Here is a 1579-nt window from a genome sequence, read left to right on the forward strand (position 1 = left end):
TTGTTCAATGGACTAACTTTCTCACTGGCGTTTGGTTGTGAACCTGTGAATTCGACCACTGCTTCCTTTTTTATTTGCAAATGAGCAATAATCTGAAAATATACACAGATAATTTTCTCAGCATTCACCTGCTGCTGTTCTGAAGTGACAATCTGCGGTGTAAAATTATTATTTTGCCCATGTTCTTCAACAGCATCTGTTACTTGTGCCTAAGATGAAACATTTTTTAAAAAATGAGCAAAATTTTCTTCAACAAATAAATTCGTTCATTACAGCACTGCTTCGGCCATCTCTGTTCAAGGGGACCGCTGCTGCTGTACGTTGCTTCAAACATCCACGTTTTTCGAATTCTTCCAGTGAATATTGAATTAATTGAGATACCGACAAATCACCACTGAACAACATCTGCCACAATCGCGAATGCTGCGCATTCGCAACACGCGACAATGCCCGCATGTGACTCCTGTACTTCTCGAAGCATAGCTCTGAGCGATCGTAAACTTCATTATCTATTGTCAAGCTGATCTGTTTGATCGTCTCATAATCCATACTGATGAACAAACTGTCGGCCCTAAAACAATAACTTCAACTTATTTCTACAGTTACCCAATTTTTCTTCCTCAAATCACTCTTGCTGCTTAAAAACACAAAATAAACAATTTAAAAACATCTTTTCTAATCTGAAATTTCTGACGAGGAATCGAGGAATTCAGGAAAAAAAATTACAACTTAAAAATTCATTCATCATGCTGAATGACAGTATCAAATGCCAACACATCGTGAATAATTAGTTGTTGTGTGAATGAATGAATCAGAATGAATGAAAAAATAAATACAATTCGAAAATTTATTCTGAGCAATTAATTAACTCGACCACGACTAGGCATAAAAAGAGGATCTTAAAAATTTCAAATAATTTCAAAAATACTGATATGCCTCGCGAAGAAGAAACCCTCTCACACAATGCTTCCTCCTTCTCGCAAACGCTAAGCAAGCGGAAAATGCTATGCACACAACCGCCTGTATAAAAGATTAACGTCAAAATTAAAATAAAACGATATTTGCTTACTGTTTAGCGAGCATGTCTCTCAGAAATTTTCGAACTGCGACGCGTGTCTTTCTCGTCAACTCCATAGAGTTAGCATTCTGGGATTCCTTGCCATCGGTGCCAACGTCACACAGTCTCTCCACAGCTAGATTTTCCTGCTTCGCGCTGGCAGAATGTGACTTCTGCTCGCCTTGCATTTCCATTTCTTCAAAAGTGACATTCTTTTCGTTCAGTTGGTCATTGTTCTGCATCTTGAGCCTCTTCTCTGCACAAATGCCCATATCCTCATCATCATCATAAGCACATTTGTGCTTTCTGCCCGCATGTTCTTTGTATTCTGCTTTATTCGTCATTTGATCAGCAGATCCAGCAAGTTCTTGTAATTCATCATTTGGAAACGTTTGCGCACGCAAAGTCATATCCTTGTTACGGTACAGAACCCGTTTGAAATCTTCTTAAGACCGCTGACCAGTGCTTTCAATCGAGTCGGGGAAGCGAACCACTAAAACCTCAATCATACCCACATCACAA

The 1579-nt window shown here is 38.9% G+C and overlaps 1 protein-coding gene across 1 annotated transcript; it reads right to left on the reverse strand.

Moving 5' to 3' along the window:
• Positions 1 to 1065: 1065 nt before the first annotated feature.
• Tsp_13250 (plastocyanin) lies at positions 1066 to 1467 on the reverse strand. Its single transcript, XM_003366553.1, has one exon. The coding sequence runs from the start codon at positions 1465 to 1467 to the stop codon at positions 1066 to 1068; it is 402 nt and encodes a 133-aa protein (XP_003366601.1).
• Positions 1468 to 1579: the final 112 nt, after the last annotated feature.

Source organism: Trichinella spiralis, assembly GCF_000181795.1.
Source record: "Trichinella spiralis strain ISS 195 chromosome Unknown Scfld5815, whole genome shotgun sequence".
Taxonomy (NCBI): domain Eukaryota; kingdom Metazoa; phylum Nematoda; class Enoplea; order Trichinellida; family Trichinellidae; genus Trichinella; species Trichinella spiralis.